The sequence below is a fragment of the Ambystoma mexicanum genome, chromosome 11, assembly GCF_040938575.1.
Source record: "Ambystoma mexicanum isolate Mex_15411 chromosome 11, UKY_AmexF1_1, whole genome shotgun sequence".
In the NCBI taxonomy this organism is placed as follows: Eukaryota; Metazoa; Chordata; class Amphibia; order Caudata; family Ambystomatidae; genus Ambystoma; species Ambystoma mexicanum.
Window position 1 is genome coordinate 1,255,409,346 of NC_090934.1, and position 18,027 is coordinate 1,255,427,372.

Below are 18,027 nucleotides of genomic sequence, written 5' to 3' on the forward strand. Positions count from 1 at the left end.
TAAGCACTATGAGCTTGCGGGCACCGGGAGCGCCGAACTGTCGGGCTCTTCGGCTGCCAGGCAGGGCGCGCCTTCCCCGGCACCATCAACCACAAGCCAATGCCCTGGTTCGGGGAAGAGGAAATCCGAGAACCCAGGTAAGGTTCTGGAGAGGCCCCGGTCGATCTCTTAAGGATTCGGCCGAGGGGGAGCGAGGTGGTGACCCTCCCCCCAAGGTGAAGGCCTCAAGCGCGCGCCAGAGGTGGCGAAGGCCTTGATTCACCCGGCTAAGGCCTCTATCGAGGGAGTCGCGGTGGCCCTGGGGAGGCTACACCAGTGGAGACGATGTCTGGGCCCAGAGTTTCCCTGCCACTGCAGAGAGAATCCTCTTTCCAGCCCATTGACAAGACCCCCATGAAGACCCCAGTGGAAAAAGAGGCGGGGGGGGGGCGGTGGCCATTACAGACACGGATTCAACCTCTGAGGAGGAGCTGGTGGAAACCGTGAAGAACCTCAACGTGAGGTTCGAGAAGGTACGATCCCACGGGAGGGATCCTGAAGAGGTGGTCGAAGAAAGCGACGGTGGCGCAGATGAGGCCCAAGTGGAGGAGCAGCCATCCCTCCCCTCGCAGCCATTGCCCGAGCCTCAGGACAACTCGGCGGCCATTTTGATGGCAATCCAAACCTTATGCACGGATATAAGGACGAGATTACCACGAACCCCGGTGGACGATCCAGAACTGGGCCCATCGGGAAGCCCTCCTAACAAGCAGAGGGAGAGTTCATCCCTCCCCGCCCTTCATGCCCCCATGACCCGTGGAGCCCTCATCCCCCTCACCGGACCCCAGGGATGACACGGCGACGGATATGGGGACGGATGACGGTGGTGGTGACGACGGGACGGACTTTCCATCACCACTCCCTCGGGCTTCCCCGCCTGACGAAATCGGCTCCTTTCACGCCATGATCGCCAGGGCATCCGAGCTCTTCCAGCTCTGACCCGAGGAACAGAAGGAGGGTTTCCTCTATCCAACGGCGAGCGGCCAAGGGAAAGACTGTCCTCACGGTACCGTTACTCGATATCTGGGACGAGGGACTTGCGATCCTGAAGAACCCGTCCACGACACCTGCCAAGAGGGACAGGTACGAGAAGTAGTACCGGGTCCCCGACGCCACCCTCAGGGGTGTCTCAGGGCTCAACCTACGCCGGACTCGGTCGTCTCAACGGCAGCCAAGAAGAAGAAGGCGGCAGGGGCGACAGCCTCAGCCTCAACCTCTACTTCTCCACCCGACGGTAAGGGTAAGAAATTGGACACCTACTTTGCTGTTAACACTTGCTGGAATGGGCGGTATACATCCACAATACCACCTTATGGCCCGCAATCTTGCTTTCCCTGCAAGTGCTTACAACACTACAGTCTCTTTTGGGCCAGCTTGATGCCAGGGTTCTGCTCCCTCAAGCTCAGACAATTAGGCCATATGGAGAAGGTCAAGTTAACACACAGCATCAAAGGGATCCAGCCCATCCCTGTAGAGACTAGGGCATACTCCCTAGAATGCAAACACCACCTAGACGTCCATCTCCATGTGGATTTAGTCCACGTAGGAGAGAGCAAGATAGGGAATTGGTTGACACAGACCAGGGCACTGGCCCGAGGGATACAAGTTCCACCATCTCCTCGCAGAGCTGACATATGGGACACAGATGATCCTGACCAAGTTGTGCAGGGTAGCCCGACTCGACCTTTGCCTCCAGATGGCATCAGGGCATTTCATTCCATGATGTCTAAAGCATGCCAGGAATTTGGTTTGATTCCAGAAGAGAAGATACTGTTTCCTGGTCGACCACATGGGTAAACGCAGGGAGGCAGTGTTTTCCATGCCCATTGTGGATTACGTTTGGCAGGAGGGCCTCTGTTCTCTGAAGCATGCTTTCACAGAGCCGGCGGTTAAAGGTAGGCTGGGTAAGACGTTTAAGGCTCCAGACAAAACACCAAAACGCCTCACCTCGCAATGGGCTCCAGTGTCGGGCGTATCAGCGGCAGCAAGCCGCAAGGCTCGAACGCAGCATAAGTGCGCCACTCGACCAGACAGTAAAAACAGGAAAATTGGTGCCTTCGGAAAAAGATTCTCACCATTGGGCCATTAACCATTAAAGCAGCAAATGCCCTGGAAATAGTTGGTCGATATGATAAATATTTGGCACCGTCTGGATCCTATATTTGAACACTTGCAGGAACAGCAGAGGAAAGAGGCCATGCTGCTGGTGCGTGAAGGGGAGGAAGCCTCGAATCCAGCATCGATATCGCTGTAGACCTTGCTGAAATGGAGTTCAGATTTGCAATGTGATAGTCCTCAAATGGCAGCATGGCTACGTTGCACCGATTTTCATCAGGAAGTACAGCACAAAGTCATCGACATGCCATGTGAAGGGGAAAGTCTGTGTAAGACAAAATTGATGAGGCCCTTAAAGCCATGAAGGTTGACTAAGACACTGCTAGGTCTCTTACAGCCCTTCAGGGCAGGCGGTCCTTTCGAGGAGCCTCAAGCAATATAAGATTCTCAGCCGCTAGAGACAATAAGAACTATAATAGACCCGAAAACTATTCTCAGGGCTACAAGAGGAATTGCCAATCCTTCCAGTGCAACAGGGAATACCATCAAAGGCAACGAAAGCGCACATCTGCCACCTCCCAAAGAGGTAGGCAAAATAAGGCACAACAATGACTGCCTGGTTGGTGCTAGGTGCAATCCAGTACGGCCACTTGTTCGACTTCAAATGCACACAAATCCCTATACCTCCCATAAATGTATGTCACCCGCACCATCGGGCTTTACAGAAGGAGGTATGTCAAATGCTAAGAAAACGAGCCATCGAAAGCGTTCCTCCTTCAGCAAGAGGAAAGGGAGTATACTCCAGGTACTTTGCCGTCAAAAGACCAGACGGGAAGGGGCCTCCTTATTCTGGATTTACGAAGACTAAATAAGAACAGCAAAAAGCAGAAATTCGGTAAAGATCCAGGATGTCATAAAAGCCATTCAGCCCCACAAATACCTTGCAGAATTAGATCTCAAGGATACATACTTCCACCTGCCTATACATCCAAGGCACCAAAAATACCTCTGATTCGTAGTCGGCAAAAGCCTTTATCAGTTGCAGGTTCTGCCATTCAGCCTGAAATCGGCACCCAGAACTTTCAGGAAGTGCCTGGCAGCAGCCTTCCTCCGTAACAGGGCCACCACGTCTACCCGTACTTGGCCGATTGGCTGGTTCAAGGTTCAATGTATCAACAAGCCTCTTCTTCTCTCAAACAAATGCTGCTCCAACAATTGGGCTTTACAATAAATTATTCAAAATCCTGCACAGTTCCCTCAAGGAATTTTGTTTTTCTGGGCGCTCAATTCCTTACGGACCAGAGTCTTGTCAGACCCTCATGTTTTAGAATCAAGAAATTGATAATACTAGCCAACTAGTTCACGCCAAACAAGCTAGTTACGGTTCTTGCATACATGGCTCTCCTTGGGACCATGTCCTCCTACATTCCTCCAATTCCCTACTGCAGGCTGCAAATGTTTCTGGCTACCAGATGGTCCCAAATTTGGAGTTCCTTGTGAGACAGTTACCATCATTAGGACTCTATGAAACACACTGAAATGGTGGACATACCCATGGAACATCGCGAAAGGGATGCTCCTGATGGAACCAAGTTACCATCTTACTGAGAGTGATGCCTCCCAGGTGGGATGAAGGGCTCGTTTGGACAAGCACCCAGTCAAAGGCCTTTGGACCCCTGAGGAAGCCGTCGTCCTCATAAATGTGCTGGAATTATGGGCAGTGAATTGGGCTCTAAAATCCTTTCTTCCGCTAATCAAGAATTTGGTGGTTCGCGTCCTCCGACCACGCAGTCACAATGTTTTATCTACAGAAGCAAGGTGGAACGTGGTCAAGCACCCTGTCCCAAGAAGCACAGACCATCTGGCTTTGGGCCATCCAACAAAGCATTCTACTTCAGATCTTCCACCCGCTGGGGATACAGAATAAGCAAGCAGACACCCTCAGCAGGGATTCCTCGCAGTCACACGAATGGCAACTGCACAACATCCAGATAGCCAAGATTTTCTCAAGGTGGGGCCGACCCCCCTCTAGACCTGTTTACCACTCCTGACAAGCAGTGCCAGAAATTTGACAGCCGGATTCCTCATCCCGACTTAAGGGGATGCATTTTCATTTCCATGGAACGGCATGTTCGCATACACGTTCCCTCCATTTCCTCTCATAGGGGAAATGATACAGATGCTGCACAAAGGTCGTTGCACAATAAGCTTGGTTGCTCTATACTGGACCAGGCAGACAGGTTCTCGGACCTCAAACTGGCAGCGGATGATCCAATCCATCTAGGATCTCATGCCAATCTTCTATCCCAGAACAGGATGATTTTCATCCTGAGCCAGGCTCCCTCGTTAACAGCGTGGCTCCTGACCACTCCGAATTCAGTCATCTGAATATCCGTCAAGACTCTTTGCATTCTAGCAGCAGCTAGAGCTCCTTCTACCAACCTTTCCTATAGCCAAAAATGGAAAATATTCTGTGCATGGTGTGCACAACAGCCTAACCTGCAGCCGCTAGCTACAACACCTCATCAGATCCTTCCTTATCTGCTAAAGTTGGCTAAACAAGGTCTAGCGATCTCATCCATGCACTAATTGGCAATTTCTAGATTTACACAGAAAAGATCTCCCCCCGCCCCCTTCTCTCCACCCTCCCTGTACAATGACAGGCTAATCAACCACTTCTTAAAAGGGCTTTTTCATACCTTTCCGCCAAAGAAGAGGATTCCACCTGTATGGAGCCTGAACCTTGTCCTGGCAGGGCTTATGAAGCCTGCATTCGAACCTTTGTCTGTAGCACACATCACATTTCTCACATGGATGGTGGCTTTCTTAGTTATTACGTCCTCTAGACTCGTTTCGGAGCTGCAAACTTTGGTTGTAGACCCTCTGTACCTACAGTTTATGAAAGACAAGGTTTTACTGTCCACTAATCCTCATTCCATTCCTACAGTTCCTTCAGAGTTTCATAAAAATTCAACCATGGCTCTGCCCACATTCTTTCAAAATGCCACTTCACCAGTGGAGAAGGCCCTGAACTCTCGATGTGAAAAGGGCATTGAAAAATTTGGATCGCGCAAAATCTTTCAAACAGTGCACAGAGCGCACTCCACTAGAGTCACGGCTGCCTCGACGGCTCTCTGGTCTGGAATACCCATCAGACATTTGCCAAGTGGCAACATGGGCAGTGCCCCACAAATTTACCAGCCACTACTGCTTACATCAGCAACATGCTGAAGCCGTGCAGATGGGACGAGCAGTCTCTCAGGTTTTTTCCTTTCTCTACTTGCGTATGTATTCTTCTCGCATTAACGCAGAAAATGTAAAAGTATCTATCTGCGTTTGCCTGGTTTATCACTGCGTAACATGTATACTGCTATACAATCCGCTATAAAATCTATTGTGTGAATCCATGAACTATCCAGTGCTGGAGAATGGAGTAGTTTCTTACCTGTAACTCTTTCTCCAGCGTTGTTACCTTTCATGAATTCACATGCGCCCTCCAGCCTACCTCCTATATGCAAACATCCTCTACAGGGGGATATCCTCCAGCTGAAGTGGTTAAAATCTGAGGGAAAGCTGCTGGGGCAGATCTATACACTCTACAACCCATTGGTGGGGACAAACGCACCCACAAAAATGTCGTTGGGACTCCCAAGGTGTTTTTCAATCGGAAAATTACTAAGTCAAAGTAACCAGGGATTCCCAGCCTGACGGTGAATATTCACAGCATGTGAATCCATGGCAGATACCAAAGCTGGAGAAATCGAGTTACAGGTAAGAAACTACTCCCGTTCCCTGTACACCTTTGTACTGATACAGACACCAGTCAAAATATATAAATGAGTATAGTGTTCTCATTGACTTGGTATGGACGTGTAAATCAAAGCAGCTCTCAAAAGTACATAAATTATTCTGAGGACTCCAATTTATTTTTTTGTTTGACATACGAGGCTCAACATATTTCGGTAAAGATATTCCCTTCATCAGGAGCGAATAAACAACAAAAACAATATAGTATCGCCATTCATTTAACGAAGGAAATCAAGATTTATATACATTTTTTACAGGATAATCGCTGCCCAAAAAATATTCATTAATACTGTCCATTTCAAGAAAAGCCCAGAGACCATGGGAAGGAAAGCTAATTCAAAAGAATGTGTAATCATAGTTAATCAAAGTACCCGATATGAAGATATGTGCATGTATTTGTATTTTGTATGTATTGGTTTATAAAGCACTTTACGCATGTAAAACCTCAGTTATTCCAAAATATTAATCAGAGATTAAGAGGTCTACATGTGTCCACTGAGTCTTTCAAGTGCAATGTCTATCTAGAGTGGTTGAGTGAACAATAGAAGAAAAGAAAGGAATGGTGGAAAATAGGATTGCAACCATGTATTGTGTTCAAGGAGTGTAGAAAAATACCTGATGAAGTAGAATCAGCCAGAGGAAGCTCAAAAATAAATCACTTGCCAGTAAAAGCTGCTAATTTTCATTTGAAGCTGAAGGAAAAGAAAATCATTCTATGATAAACTATATATATATATCATCAGCTAGGACACAGGACTCACCCCAATTGGTGCAGTGGGGAATTAAAATGTGATCATGTGCAGCAAAGCAAACTCCTGTGAGGAAGGTAAATGTAGCCAAAATGGTTAAAATGACATGGCTACATGACATCATGAGTGTGATGACTTCATTGCAGAGTGCACGTTTCGGCAGAAAGTAAATTATCTAAGGATAAAGTTGCCCAGAGAAGTCTAAAGCTCAATCAATAAAGGAGTGAGAAAAGGATGTATTCAAAAATTGGAAAAATATTAAGCCTAAAATAAGGAAATGTTAACAGTATAGAAAAAATAATTGCGCTGGAAACCTCTGTGGTACATTCAGTCTGGAAGTGAGAGATGTCCGCAAAGGTATGCAAAATCTGAGCACATTTTAAAATGTTCAAAAAAGTGACTCATGCTATTGGTTTAAGAAATACTGAACATAGGATGAGAACTCATTTGCCATAGAAGATATACTTCTGATGCTTGTTAATCTGCTTTGAATCACATGCTGTGCATATGGTCCGACATCCAGTGGTAACCGCAGAGTATTGCATCTTGTCTTTCGGGGACCGAAAGGGGACGTCGGCATAGGCGTGTCTGAAACACTATCCCTATCGTGACTTGTGTAGTACCCAAAATCCCTCGCGCGCCGAGGTCCCTCAGATTGTTTTTTTCCGCCCAGACAACTGGTCGCCCTATAGCGGAGCTCTTCATGAGACATGGTTCATCTTATTGAATTGTCGGTTTTATTCCCCGTTAAGTCACTTCGCCCATCAAGAACATCTTCGACGAAGACTACAGGGGAATAGTCTACGGCTGTGGGTTCCGGCGCCTAAGATCCGGTGCTCGGACTTCCACGTGGTCGGGCCTTCTGGCCGGCCTACACAGTAGGGAGAGTGAGCTTGGGGTTTGCCATACTGTTATTATGTCTTTCCTCTTTTCCACTCCTTTCCTTTTTGATCTGGTCACCCCTCCCTTCTGCTATGGAAAGGACTCCATTTAGATTCTGCCCTGTGTGTAGGGTCAGATATCCATGGAAAGACTAGCACACGTTGTGTAACGCTTGTCTCCCCCTAGAGCACGACGAAAAGCGGTTTTAGGCGTGTAAACTCCTTAAACCCGTACGGAATGTCACGCGTGGAGCCTCCCTCCCTTGCCATGACACCAGCCGAAAGTGATGGGGGTGGGGGGGGTACATCGGATGACCAAATGTCCAACGCGGACATTCTAGACCTTGAGGCGGACTATTCTAGGGCTGCCACGCCCGTCCCCGACCCTTCCAAGGCTCGACTCCGTTCTTGCTACAGGGACCACACCCGGTGACAGGGGCGTACAATCGCACCGCACAAAGCACACAACCCAAGCGCCCTCCTCGACGACTTCGTCGAAGAAGGCGAAAGCGCCAACGGGTCCGCCAGAAACTTCGGCGGTGCCCACGGATCGGTCTGATCCGAAGCCTTCCCCGCATCCGCAGCAGCGCATGACTGGGCATAGCAAACCTAACAAGGGCGCTACTCCCCAAATTACACGCGCCAAAGTTTACGTACAAGAAACTTCAACGGTTTCCAAGGCCCGTACAGGCCCGAAAACTACGAGTAGGCCTCTACCCGAGAAGCCATCCGCTGGCCCTTCTGGAGCCGCGGAAGACATTTTCACTGCCGACACATCATCAGGAGCGTTGTCTCCCGAAGATTCTGTGACTATCCGTAAGAGCATCAATAAGATTGCTACGGCGGTGGGCCTAGTTCCGGTTCCGCCCACAGTTCTGGGCCAATCCGCCGAAAAGTTTTCCACGGATTTGGAAGACGATCCCGAAGACTCTTACGAAGAAAGCCAGGTACCCCTCTCAAGCACCCTGAGGAGATCCTCTCAACGCCTTAGGGCGGAGAACACGGTTCCTACTCAGCTAGGTCCATTTGGGTCATCCAAGTGGACCACGGAGCAATTCGAGGGGTGTATGGATCGGCTGGAGCAGTTTTTCAGGGTTTCTGATCAACCTCTGCCGAAAAAAGCTCGGGTAGACCCTAACCCTCAAACACAAGATGTCCAACACCTAGATGTCCAACGCCAAGTTGACTATCAAGAAGATGTCCAGATGGACACGTATAGAGACATCTATACAGAAGAAGAGTCCTCTTTTCTGGACAACTATGGGGAAGATCAAGGAGCAATAGACAACTGGGAGGACACCCAGCAGGACGATCACAACTCTGGTATCGTTTGCCTCGACTCTCCCCCATCCACCCCGATTCGACAAGCTTCCCCAGTGGATGATCAAATGGCTTTCAACAACATGTTGAAAAAAGCAGCGGAAGTCTTTAAAATTGCCACGCTTGAAGCCTTGCCCGAACAAGATTTTGCGGAGGACATTATTAAGGAAAAGCATCCGGCAAGCCAGTCTATCCCTCTCTTCTGTAAAGAGACGGCTGGCCCCTTCCTTACTCACACCCGCTCGGACTATGGCTGTGAACCCAAGGGTTGAAAAACTTTTCTGACCCTCCCCCACCGACCCACTTTATATCAAAGGACACACAATCCCAGACTCGCTGGTGGTGACCAACACTCGCAAGAGAGCAGGGGTTGCCCTTGCCACGGGAGAGTCACCCCCGGACAAGCAGTCCAAAAGGTTGTATGCCTTAGGCAAACAGGTTACGTCAGCGCCGGTCTATACCGTCCGGATTGCCAATAACACGACGTTACTAGCAGGCTACGTCGATGCCCAATAGAACCTACTCCAGGAAGGCCTTCAAGAGGTTCCGGAACCAACCAGAGACAAGCTTCTCGCCATTGTCTCGGAGGGCAAACTTGCCAATCAGAATGTGGTAAAGAATACCCTGGAGACCGCAGAGACAGCAGGCAGGTCTCTCGCACAGGGTGCTCTCCTAAAGAGGCACGCGTGGCTGCGCACGTCGGGCTTCAGGCCTGAGACCCAGGCATCCATTATCAACAAACCCATCGAAGAGGCCAACCTCTTCGGGAAGGCGGTAGACGATGCGTTGGAGACAGCCAAGAAGGAGCACGAGACTATTAAGTCGCTGCACCAAATTTCCCAGAAACCCTCTTCAGAGGGGCAGTAATTCTCGGCGGTCCTTTCGAGGACAAGCCTGTGCCGCTCAAAACAATTTCGGCACGGGCAACTTCAACTCAAGTCAACCGGCTGCAAGCCCCACTTACTACCCCCAGAGGGGTCATAAGCGCGGAAAGAATAGAGGCAGAGGCTCCAATTCCAGAGGAACGTCAACTTCGGGTCAGAAATGACCACCAAGTCCAGGTCCCCTCCCATGTCTCCCCGGTCAGGGGGCGATTAACATATTTCCTCAAGGCATGGGAGGGGATAACTTCAGACCAGTGGGTCTTAAAGACGGTCGCCCACGGTTACTGCGTGGAATTCGCCCGACCTCCACAGTTCAGACCGCCGAAACATAGACGCCTTTCACCAGAACATCTGCAGATCCTGATCCAAGTGGTGGAAGCGCTGCTGCGAAAGGACGCCATAGAAGCCGTCCTGATTCTTCAGGTAATCGAGAGTATCTATTCAGTGTACTTCCTTGTACCCAAAAAGGATCTCGCCATGCGTCCTGTTCTAGACCTGCGTCCAGCGAAAAAGTTCATAAAGCCCCAGAAGCTTTGCATGGTAACACTGCAAGAGGTGATCCCATTGCTAAAACAGGGGGACTTCATGACAACATTGGATATGAAAGCTGCATACTTTCATAATTCAATGCTGCCAGCACACAGAAAATTCCTAAGGTTCGTGATTCAGGACAAACATTACCAGTTCAAGGTACTGCCCCTCGGCATAGCCTCGGCACCAAGGGTGTTTATCAAGGTCCTGGCAGTGGCAGCGGCACACCTGCGCAGACTTTCAGTTCCAATTTACCCTTACCTCGACGATTGGCTCATCACGGGGGACTCGTTCCACGTTTGTTTTTCGAACACCCAAAAAACAGTAGACCTACTGTTCAGCCTGGGATTTTCTATCCAGGAAAAGAAATCCAGCTTAGTCCCCAGCCAAATAAAACCGTTCCTGGGGGCTCTAATTCGTACGGAAGACGTTCTAGTCTTCGCTTCCAGCGAGAGGGTTCAGAACATGCTCTCTCAGGTTCCGCAGTATGTAGCCAGTCGAGAGGTGACGGTACGCAAAGCTATGCATTTGCTAGGAATGATGGCATCATGCATATACTTGGTTCCCCACGCGCGGCTGCGCATGCGTCCCATGCAAGAGTGGCTCAACAGCCAGTGGTGTCAGGCCAGCGGACAATAGGAAGATCTGTTAGTTGTCTCGCCAGCCCTCGTTCTCTCTCTGCAGTGGTGGTCGAGGGAGAACCTCTTGAAGGGGAAAACCTTCACCACCCCTGCAGTGGAAGCCACTCTCATGACAGACGCATCTCACATCGGGTTGGGGGGGCCCCCCCCCCCCTCACCTGCTTCAACAGACAGCGCACGGAGTGTGGTCCCCTCAGGTAGCGTCCAACCATATAAACCTACTGGAGCTACTTGCAGTGTTCAAAGCATTGAAAGCCTTTCTGGAGCAACTGCAAGGGAAGACAGTGCTGGTCCTAACCGACAGCGCAACAGCAATGTATTACCTGAACAAACAGGGGGGTAATCACTCTTCAGGGCTATCCAAGCTGTCCCAAAACATCTGGATATGGGCTCTCAAACACAAGATGTTCCTGATATCCCAACATGTTCCAGGGGAACTCAATCTTCTGACAGACGTACTCAGCAGAGATTTTCCTCTGCCAGAAGAGTACGAATGGCGACTGCATGAAGACATTGTATCCAATGTCTTCGCAGAATGGGGGTTTCCAGAGATCGACCTGTTCGCTACTCAGGAGAATGCCCAATGCCAAGATTACGCCTCCAGGTACCCCCAGAACCGATCCAAGGGGAACGGTCTCTGGATAACTTGGTCGGGGAAATTTGTCTACGCTTTCCCTCCCCCCCACCCCCACCCTTCCCGACTCCCCTTCTGAACAAGATAGTACACAAGATGCACCAGGAACCAGTCACCATGATTCTGGTGGCTCCCATGTGGGCCCGCCAACCTTGGTTCGCGCACCTCATGGAAATGTCCCTCTCCCCACCAGTCAAGCTGCCCTGCCCGTACAACATGTTGTCTCAGGACTGGGGGGAGACTCTGCACCCATGCCCACAAACTCTGAACTTAGCAGCCTGGCTCCTGAGGTCATAGAGTTTGGACATCTGCAACTCCCTCAAAGATGCATGGACATACTGAGGGAGGCAAGAAAGCCTAACGCACGTTATTGCTATGCCAGCAAATGGAAATCTTTTGTCATCTGGTGCAGTTCCAAAGGCGTCAATCCCACCGATGGCTCGCCTTCACACATTGTGTTATATCTAACCCATCTGTTGGACTCTGGGTTAGTCTTCAATTCCTTAAAAGTTCACCTAGCGGCGTTGTCGGCCTACACCACGTCACAGCAGAAGGTGTCGTGGTGGAAAATACCTGTGATTAAAGCCTTTATGGAAGGGGTTAAAAGAACGTATCCCACCATCACTCACCCAGCCCCTGGGTGGGTTCTAAATATGGTTTTAACTAGGCTCATGGGACCCCCTTTTGAGCCTATGCATAAAGCTAGTCTGAAAGACCTGACTTACAAGACAGCCTTTCTAGTAGCTATCACTTCTATCAGAAGAGTTAGCGAACTACAGGCCCTCTCGGTTTTGGACCCCTTTGTTACAGTCCACAAAGATAAGGTAGTTCTGCGCACACATCCCAGATTTGCGCCGAAAATTTCTTTCGAAGTTCCATGTGAACCGGTCAATCGAACTACCCATGTTCTTCCAGAGACCTACTAACATGGCTGAAAGAAGCCTTCACACACTAGATGTGCACAGGGCAGTCATGTTCTACATGGATAGAACTAAACCACTGAGGAAAACTAAACAATTCTTTGTTTCAGTTGCAGCTGGTAGAGAAGGGGACCCTGTCTCTAAATCAGCAATATCAAGGTGGGTTGTCAAATGCATCACACTATGTTACACTCTTGCAAAGAGAGAACTGCCCTTCAAGCCTAGAGCACATTCTACTCGAGGCACTGGGCATCCATAGCATTCATTGCAAATGTTCCCCTAGAGTCCATTTGCAAAGCGGCAACCTGGATTTCTGTACACACCTTTACAAAACACTATTGGCTAGACACTCATTCTAGGTCTGATTCTCAGGTGGGACAAGCAGTACTAAGACATCTTTTTTCTACTGTTCCTTCTCACAACCCACCTCCAACTCCGGGTACTGCTCGCTAGTCTATGCACAGCATGTGATTCTAAGCAGATTAACAAGCATCAGAAGACATGCACTACTTGCCGTAAAAGCATTTCTGATGATTGTATCTGCTTGGATTCACATGCGCCCTCCTTGCCTCCCCGCTCGGGGTGGAAGGAACATAGACTTCTTACTACTTTCTCTCTTCATGTACTCACTCACCATAGCCTTGGGCTCCCTCATGGCAGAAAAAATACAATCGGAGGGACCTCGGCGCGTGAGGGATTTTGGGTACTACACACGTCACTATAGGGATAGTGTTTCAGACACACCTATGCCGACGTCCCCTTTCGGTCCCCAAAAGACAAGATGCAATACTCCGCGGTTACCACTGGATGTCAGACCATATGCACAACATGTGAATCTAAGCAGATACAATCATCAGAAATGCTTTTACGGTAAGTAATGCATGTCATTCTGGCATAAATGTAATCGGAGAAAATAAACAAAAACATATTAATGTGAAGACCTTGAAATATATTCTAAGGTACAGTTGCTAATACAAATTATTAATACATATACAAAAATGAGCTAAAGGGAAAAAAAGAACAGGGTTACCCTCTAGGGATGTAAACGGTGAATCTAAAAAATAACCCAGGAAGTATGGTCAATATTTGGAAGTAGTAACAACCATACTAAAGGCAAAAATGCAGTAATGATGCAATTAAAGATGGAATAATGTGTGAAGACCCAGGCGTTTAATCAAAACACCATGTCTACTTAATTAGCTATAGCAATGTAGACTGAAATCTTCATCTCTTTGGCTGATAATGTGTGAAGTAGTTTAATCAAGTACCCACCCCAGGTGGGATTTGTAACACTTCGGAGATAACTCTCGTTTGAGAGGTCTTATGGCTCCTTTGCATAACGTGTCTAGCAACAACTGATTTCTTGTTCATACATTAGATTTGTCTTGAAACCCCTCTCATGTGCCCTCCTGGTAGTTTGACCACATATAATAGACTGCATGGACATTTGATCGCTTAAACTACATTTAGGTTTGTTGCAGGTGGCATAATCCTTCAGTCTAATCTTACAACCTTAGTAGGGATGTTGTAATGAATTTCCTCTGATTATATTGTTGCAGTTCTGCAATTCAAACAGGAAAATTCCCTGCTTTCTTAAGAATCTTTGTGTATTGGACGGGTGACGTTCACCTCTAACCTGTCCTTTAAATTATGCCTTATAAACCAACCTAGGTGGCTTTGGCAAGAGCAAAGATAGGGCTCAAAGTGTAGCAAAATCCAGTTCTTACCCTCAATATCTGAGAACTCTGATTCTCATAACTTGAGATATGTCACAGTGGTGCGTTGTAAAGGCTTGATGAACCCTTGTCCTTCAGCTCATGCTTACGCCTTCCTGCTCTCATCTCTGTGTGGAGCAGGCAAAGGCATTGCTAGAAAACTGAGCTCCTGTAACAGAACCCAAGGTCTAACCTTATAAAACCATGGGGGGTGGGGGGGGACAAGAACTACAGAGGTGGTATCATTAGAGACTAGGGTATACATTTATCTGAACTTTGATATGGGTCCATATTTTACCTTGGTGGTACTGCAGCTTTAGGACCATGTCACACTGCAAATTAGAGGGCAGTCTTTCTCTGCAACTCATTAATTTCAGAGAATGACCACCCAATGAGCAGATTTGGACCCTATTAAGTCCCCAGGATACTGCACAAAGGATTAAGTATCCACGCACACTGGATAAGTATCCACACAATCCGCATGACCTTGCGTCTGGCCCGAATTGTTATGGTCACAACCCTGAAAGACCATTTCTCCTCAAAACATTTCAACTGTCCAGCACAACACAGCTTACCTTCGGACAGGAACATAATTTTGGCATAGCATCTCCATGTGTGGACATTCACCTATACATCTTATTCTGTATCTTAATAACCCCACTGTCCTTCAAAAGGTTGCCCTTGACTGCTTACATCTACCACTAGGTGAGCTAGAAAAGGTTTGTGAAAAGTCAGGTTACCTGGCTTTCGGCAGTTTCTCTTATCCACCAATAGAAGAAAAGCAAATCAGGCTTAGTCTCACTATTCCAGAATAAATGGAAAAGTGATGCATGTTACCTATGACTTTTATCACTATAACCTCGAGCTGCCCAAGTTCTTCCGAAGTCCTAATGTAGCTCTTTTAGGGAGTTATGTTTGTTTCGCAGTTGCCGGCCGAGAGTGCAGGCGTGCTTACTGGAGGTGGGAGAGCTAAAAGTGGGATGAGATCTGCGATATCTCGTAGTTTTGCAGTGGTTTTCTTCTCCTCTGCATGTTTGCTTTCAGCCCTTCTCCTGTAGTTAGGGAGGGTTCCCTTGAGCAGTTTGGTAGATATTTGGTAACAGACCAGATTGTTGCTGTCTTTTCCCAGCAAACTTTGCTGTTATTCACTCCTGAATAAAGCCCCTTTTGGATTGCAACTGTTAAGTGCTATGCCTGCATTCCATGCTCTGCATAAATCCAAGCAATGATCCCATTGATAGTTTTTTGAGCTAATCGGGGACTGTATCTATTGATTCACCGAAACTGGAATGGTCTCAATCCTGAGTTTCATGGCTCACAAATTCACATCCAATCATGTACATTAGGAGATGTTGCAATAACTATTTAGCAAATTATATATTTGAGATCTCATGTGAAGTGCTAGCCTTTGTGTTTGTATGTTCTCAGACCGCTGAAACAGATTTATAAAAGGAGAGGTCACGAGAATGTTCTACCCCAATGATGGGCATGAAAAAACACTGAAGTATCGCGCTTAATAGTTAATAAGCATGTCAGTGGCTGCACAAAGTAATTTGTGAGACTCCTACCCTTTGTGTCTGTGAAAAAAACTTGGATAAATAAGAGAAAGGTGACTAATTGTGCCACCTCCTCTCTTAAATTAATCTTCTTTATCCGATTAATGAGAATGTTCTCAATGCAAATGGTTTTTACTTTGGAGATTATAGCTTTCATACCCTGGCGGGGTGGTGGTGGTGGGCAGATGGGCAGACATGGGCATTAACGGCTGCGGCCCATTAAAGCCTATGTCTGCCCCAGCCACCAGATTCTCTCCCCCCCATCCTCCCAGCCCCTCCCTATACCGGAGCTTGAAAGCTATTTGCACCCTGGGATTTACCAGGGTGCAGATAATTGTCTTTTTTTAAAATGTTTGTCCGAGAGATCTATTTTGATACAAAAAATAATTTAAATAAGGCACACAAAATAGTGAAAACTAATATTGGTTCTTAATGAGTTAGACTGCTGTTTTTATAGTTGTCATTGTCCCATTAAAATGGTGAGGTGTAACGGTTAGGTTCTCTGTTCCCTCTTGCAGATTCTCCTTTCCCTCTTGCAGATTCTGCTGATTAGGTCACAGCAAGGTTCAGGATTTGCTAATTCACGACATAGCAGAGTTTATTGAAAGAGATTATGTGTCAGTGCCCCTGTTGCTTTCTTTCTCCTACAGCCCCTGCAACTTCTGGCCGTGTCTCCTACAGTACACTTTTGGAGTAACATCTTTAAAGGGTATGGAAGCCCAATTTTGACTGCTTTCAGGATACCAGAACGAAACAGCGTAGCTGGACTGGGTCGAGGCCCACCTCTACCACATGGTGCTGCGCAGCTGAAACCGTGCAAAGGGATTGTGTGCTGCTAAACCCTGCTATTCTAGCTGCGTGCCTCTTGCAAAGTGATGTATCAGAGAATTGAGTTCTATTCGTTCTGTTGCAAGTTATTGTATGCATTAAAAGTAATGCTCCATGCATTCAGACTTTCTCCTTTTTTCCTTAATCATCTGCTGTAGAAGGAAAGGTATTCTTTGTAGTGGAGTTGTTTGTTGGTATTTATGCTATTGCATCTCAATACTCTATTCTCCCACAAACCATTCTGAAATTGTATGCCACTATTTTGGTTGTAAATATTATTTAGGATTCCAGGCATTTGGTGCCTATAGTCTCTTCTACAAATTGAGATGTACAAAAATTGCCTGTGCATTTTGAGCACCCTGAAAGCTGATGCAGATTGTGTGTGCGGGGGTTGGATTGGGGGGGATCAGTGTGAATGGCTAGATGCAGGCAAAGACCGACAATAGTGCCCGAATCCTTCAGAAGTCCCAGTAGATTGACAAGTATTTTTTGCTACGGGAATAGGATTTTGATGCGGCACCGTTGGACGTCACAGTAAGGTACAGCATTAAGAGGCCTTTGTTTGCTTTGGTACAACCAAGCATGGTTGCATTTAGGCAGCAGGCGCAATGGAGAGCTAAGTGGGCTAATCCCTTGCTTCTGGAAGCATAAAAGGAATTACCTGTACATGAGGCGCAATTACTTTGGTGGGGTCATGTTGCATTCGCTCACTTTGGGAGTGGGTTATGTTTATTAGGTGGAGTAGATTATCCTGCTTACATTGGGAGACAAGTGTGAACTTGCGTATTTGAGGATACTGTCTTGAGTATCTTGATGGGCATTAGGTGATTGAGACATGCTCTAGTGCATCAGGAAGCATGTGTGGGCATAGATGCATAATGTCTTATTTTGGAAGGCTCAATAGGAGTTGGAGACCTGGTCTTACAATGGGAGGCACAATTATCACTCTTCCTGGATCCCCACTCTTGTTGCTGACGTAGCACAGAGCCTGCTGATGTCATGCTATGGGGAAACATGCTAGAGAATGCGGAACTCGACGCATGAAGCATGGTATTCCTCCTTGACTGATGTCTGCACAATCTTTCACCATACATTAATCGATAGAAAATGCCCAGGCCACATATGCCACTGCTGAGGTAGTTCAGGTAATTCGTGCTAACCACAGGACTTGGTCATAAACATTAGACAGTTGAATACTAATTTTATATACATTTAAGTACAGTACTACCTCTCAAGGATCACCAAATCTGCACACAAACCCAGCCTAATTTGTAAGCATGTAGATTCATTTTCAACTGGAATAAGAAATATATATAATCGTGTCAAAGACCTAGTCACTTTTTCTGCTCTACTTTTTAAAACACTTTAATGGGAGACAATGAAATAATTGTATAGAATAACCAAATGTGTTGCAGAAAGGCAGTTTGTGAAATTCAAAAACACAATTCAGTAATATTCATTGGCTCT

General features: G+C 47.4%; 1 protein-coding gene across 10 annotated transcripts in view; it reads left to right on the forward strand.

The window, feature by feature from the left end:
- Positions 1 to 18,027, forward strand: part of CSNK1G1 (casein kinase 1 gamma 1) — a 1,083,432-nt gene that overhangs the window by 881,122 nt on the left and 184,283 nt on the right. For 3 of the 10 annotated variants that reach the window (XM_069624687.1, XM_069624688.1, XM_069624689.1), the window contains exon 11: positions 16,383 to 16,678. The exons of the other annotated variants lie outside the window; for them this stretch is intronic. In XM_069624687.1, the coding sequence (XP_069480788.1) occupies positions 16,383 to 16,571 (189 nt within the window). In that variant the 3' untranslated portion in view covers positions 16,572 to 16,678. Of the gene's footprint in view, positions 1 to 16,382; positions 16,679 to 18,027 lie in introns of those variants that run through there. 10 annotated transcript variants of the gene reach the window in all.